Source organism: Mesitornis unicolor, unplaced genomic scaffold, assembly GCF_000695765.1.
Source record: "Mesitornis unicolor isolate BGI_N332 unplaced genomic scaffold, ASM69576v1 scaffold10062, whole genome shotgun sequence".
NCBI classification, from domain to species: domain Eukaryota; kingdom Metazoa; phylum Chordata; class Aves; order Mesitornithiformes; family Mesitornithidae; genus Mesitornis; species Mesitornis unicolor.
Window position 1 is genome coordinate 3,966 of NW_010168513.1, and position 4,964 is coordinate 8,929.

Here is a 4,964-nt window from a genome sequence, read left to right on the forward strand (position 1 = left end):
TTTGCAAATAATTGCAGAAGAATTTGCTGAGGCATAATACATATTTGTTGATCAAATTTAGTATGAAATAAAGCATTGGCCAGGGTCAGCATAAATACTATTTGCAAGAGGCACTCCAATAAAGTTATTCTATAGTAACTCTATCCACTGCTTACTGACAGTTAACTTATGGTACATAGTTTGCTACAAGATGGTAGGTGTTGCTTTGTAATTTAAACAACTAGGAAAATAGCAAAATTTCTAGTAAAACAAGAACTGTAATACTTCACAATTGTGGATTCATCAGGACAGCAGAGTTCTGATTGAAGCTCAAAACCACAGGTTTATTCTTGTGCTGTGCTTCTCCAGGGTCCCCAGACATTTACAGGAACATAATTTAAGTCTAGAAATTGTTGAGTTTGGGTCACAGTCCAGAATTTTCATGTTCTGCACCAGCAGATTCCAGAAGAGGTAATAAAGACATCCTTTAAGGAATCTTCTCTGATGTTAAGACCTGAGAAGCATGGCAGCGAGCCTAAAAAACAGTGGGGAGAGAGGAAAGATAATAGTTTAATGAATGAAAATACCACTTAAAAGAGCATTTTCCAAATTAGTAGTTTAGTAAGCTTAATGGGTATAAAGGGTTATATTTTGTCTTAATTAAATGGGAGCTTTCAAGACAAAATTCTAATTAATTGATTTTTAAAATATAAATCAGATCTTTGAAAGGAAGAAAAAACCTAAAAGCAAATCCCCACATAAATCCCATACAACAGTCTTCCCTTTACTGTGTCCTGAATTGTAAAGCTTTTGCTAGTAGGAAGAAAAGGGGATGGCTGTGTTTCACTGCTATTTCTGACATGTTCAGGGCCAGAAAACACTCAATACCTCAGCTCAATATATAGATATTAAATACAGTTGACCAGGTGACTCAAGTCACCAGTTATTTCCTAGTTTAAATAAAAGTCTGTCCTGAAGCTTGAACATGCTGAAGAGTGCTGATAAGACACTGCAGAATGGTAACACGGTTCCTCTGAATCAATTTGTTAGTGCAGGAAAGAGAAAGCTTGAAAAACCAAAAATTACATCTGACATTCCGCTGAAAACTTTTAAGGTCTTAAAAAGTCACAATGCCCAAAGTGAAACACATGGATAGGATTTATAAAAATGCTAAGACCTCACATATGTAAGTTGCTTAGAGCTGTGTTTTGAATACAAGAAATTTTAAGTACTTTCAGTATGTAGAATCCACTATTTCTAGTGTCTAAGCTGAGAAGACATTGGATGGTTAGGTGTCAGTATCCGTGCACCTTGTTCTTCAACTGTCAAAGGCGGATAGGCACCATGTGGCTTGCACGTTGCAACAAAACCTCTGAAAGTAATTTTGAACTACGAATGCTTTGCAAGTACCTTATGTGCTAGGATAAAATCTTATAAAAAAAATCCTAATTTGCATGTGCCAATGGCTACAAACTTCATAAGAGATTTAGAAGTTATCAGTTACATCAAGGTGGCATGCACTTACATGCAAAACTTTTTTTGGATCAATATGTTATGACTACTCAAATCAGAGAATAAGCAGAAAGTAGCAGAGAAGGACAATGACAAAAGTGAAGATACGAAAAAAATCGCCATGCAACCACATATGCATGAGTATTAAAGAAGAGATGCAGATTCTCTTCAATTTTCTTAGAGAGAAAGTGTTTACTGAAATACTTACAGCTTTCTCTTCCAATGAGAGTACACCATCTACAGCCACTATCTGGTATTGCTTTTCTTTTAAGCTACCCACAAATTTCCGAAGTAGTCTGAGACTAGTACCATCACTGTTTTGTTTTAGCAGTTTCTGCATGTCTTGAGAAGAACATCCTGGGTCAAACAGTAGCAAACATAAGGTTTTATTCTTCTTCTCTTCTATTCCAACAACAGTACGACTATGACCTAATTTCAAAATAGATTTTCATTATTTTAAAAACGCATAAATCCCATTTACTTTCTCTTAGCATACTATGTATTTTCAGATAAAGGGGAATAATACTTGAAATTTAATAAGGTAGTGATAAGTAAAGAGCTGATGTCAAGGAGCTGAGATCCCCATCACACTCAGCTCTTTCATTCAATAAAAATACAAACTTTAATGTTGCTCTTACTAAATAAAAAAATAATAGGAAATAAAGTCATGCCTTCAAATAAATTAAGAAGGAATGTAAAATGCTGCTCTGAATTGCAGCACATAAAAACAAAGAGAGAATAGAAGGAAATATTGTGATACTGACCTTGATGTTGCAAGTAAATAGGTGGTTTGGATGTACATACTACCTTTGCACCACCTCCATTATCCATAGAATAGTAATGTAAAATCCACTCAAATAAACGAGGGTGTGTACCCATAGGGCCAGTCGGTTTGTGAAAGTCAATGATTTGACACCTACAGAACATGTAGAACGAAAACAACAAAAATAACATTTCAAGCATATAATTTAAAAATTGTTTTTAACAATTGTAACTTTTTTTTCACCTCTTAGTCCCTTTCTCCACCAAGAATGTTTAGTAAACACAGAAATTCCAGGAATTAAGTGGTCATTACCACTTCCTTTTTTTTTTAATACAGGAGTAGGGGACACATAATTACAAAGCAATGCAATAGATACTGCTCAAAACTGAAAACTGCTGTGCCGAATCAGATCTGTTTATAGGTTGGTTAAATTTAAAGCCATCAAGATGGCTTTGTCATCGCACAGCTGGCAAATCTGACCTTTAAAGGTACAGCACATAAAAATAACAACAACAGAAAAAAGCAATATTTACTTTATCCTGAGACTGGTTAACAGTGAATAAATTTCACATGCTCCTATCCATGCTTTGGAACCATGTAATCTGTTGTTGAAGTGAGATGCCCCATGAGGATCAAAGCCTTCTCTCCAGGCACCTTCAATCATGGACTGAATCTTTGGTATATTAGGAATTAGTGTAGTATCTGGAACAAAAAAGCCTTTGAATCATGGTTACAGTTACTGAAACAGTCTATTCATTAAAAATATTCAGCTTCTTTTATAGGAGGCAGTGAATGGTACAAAGATCCACCAAAAAAATATAAAGCTAAACCTTCCACCACATCATGCCTTGCCAGTGTTTACCCCTCTGATTCTTTCCACAGTAAGTTGCAGAGGTATCATAACTATCATTGACCTAGTAAGCCTTGCTGTATAAATGAAAAGGTAAAGCATCAGTCAGTAGATTGTCATCCAAGGTACGTGAAACAAATAGGCAGCACTTTCTTTAATACCTCTCAAGCAGTCATTATACAAGCTGTTTTGCAACAGTGAGGAAAGGAGCATCTGGAAATTCCTGTAACCGCAACCCCAGCCTCTGTCACCCAAAGATGAATGGAAGTGATCTACTCCTGTTGAAAGCCATACATGCCTCACATCTTTGTTTTCGTTCTGATAGTACTTGCACAATGCTTCAATGACTCCTAAAAGAAGACCAAATATAAAGGTTATCTGTAAAATGAACTACAAAATTTGCCAGAATGAGATTCTTTCCCAGCTTGAAACAGATATAGATTAAGACAATTTATTTCAAAACTTCTAAGTGATCTTATATTACCATTTAGAACCCAAATCACAAAACCAGTGGACATTGCACCTATTTCATTTCAACGGTCTTTACTTTGATGAATTTATGTACTATGAAGCTTTCAGAATTCAAGCTGGTTTTTTCACTGTTGCTACAAAATCAATATTTTAAATTAAACAGCTTGGACTATATTATAAGCTGTGATATGCAAAGGAATTATTACAATGAAACAGGAAAAGTAATGTCATCAATGAAGCATTTCTATGCCACTGTCATCTCCCATACAATATCCCCTTAAAATCATGGAAATACCTATGCATACTATGTAATCCTTTTATTCCCCTCAAATTATTTTTCCGGGAGAGGCTAAGAGAAGAAAAGGAACGGTACAGAATTTGAGAACTACTGTAAATATTTTTTTAAATCCATATCCAGGATATTCCAAATCTTCTTTTGTTACATGAAAGAACATGCTTGGGAATGCTCTCCCCAGTTTGTATATGTAAATTCTCAAAGGTCCTTTATTGTGATGCAATTGTGAAGACAATCATCCCATAGTGTCCTGGTTTTAGCTGGGATAGAGTTATTTTCCTTATAATAGCTAGAAAGAGTTTGTTTTGGATTCACACTAAGAATAATATAACACACCATCTTTTGGTCCTTGCAGAGTAGTGTTTACACTAACTGAAGGACAGTTTTTCAATTTTTGCTTACACCTTTGCTCCTAGTTTCTTTTGGTTGGTTGGTTGTTTTTTTAGCTTTCTCTCTGCACAAGAGGATGGGGGAGGAGTGAAAGCCCAGGGTTTTTCCTGGGCTAAACAATGACGCATAGATATCACAGATTATTTTCTGAATTTCTCTCTGAAGTCTAACTAATTACCAAGAATGAAAACTTTAAATGTATTATTTTTATTCTACACATCTTATAGAAGAAATCTTATTTTACCTATCAAGAACCAAATGGATATTTTGTAAGCCAGAACCACTAGCAATAAGCTAAAAGACCTCTGAACTGTGGCTTTGGCAAGTAAAGAGAAGGAGGCCTTTGCAAAGGGACATAGAAGTCCATCAGCGCTATATTTTTATATCAATTACAAAACATTACAAAGAAGATGTGTCAAGTAGATGTCTACTCCTCCTAGTTCTCTCTTGAACTTTGTAATCTGATGAACAACTGTGCTTACCTGGGACCAGCTTACATGATACACTACAACTGAAATACAAGATAAAAAGCTACTATAAATTTTAACAGCTACACTAGATTAGGAACCAGTGAGTACTAAGCATCAAACAAGGATACACTCAAGGAGAACTGACTTGTAAGAAGACATTTGCATCTTTTGATACATATTATAGTTATAACCAGACGACTTGGTGACAAGGTTCCACAGAAGAGAAAAAAGAAG

General features: G+C 35.2%; 1 protein-coding gene across 1 annotated transcript; it reads right to left on the reverse strand.

Moving 5' to 3' along the window:
- Positions 1-466: 466 nt before the first annotated feature.
- On the reverse strand, positions 467-3,454 carry ZUFSP (zinc finger with UFM1-specific peptidase domain; the record flags this gene model as incomplete). Its single annotated transcript, XM_010179043.1, has 5 exons — positions 467-514; positions 1,700-1,920; positions 2,256-2,407; positions 2,788-2,956; positions 3,266-3,454. Coding segments are annotated over 5 exons (779 nt in total), but the record flags the coding sequence as incomplete, so codon positions are not given.
- Positions 3,455-4,964: the final 1,510 nt, after the last annotated feature.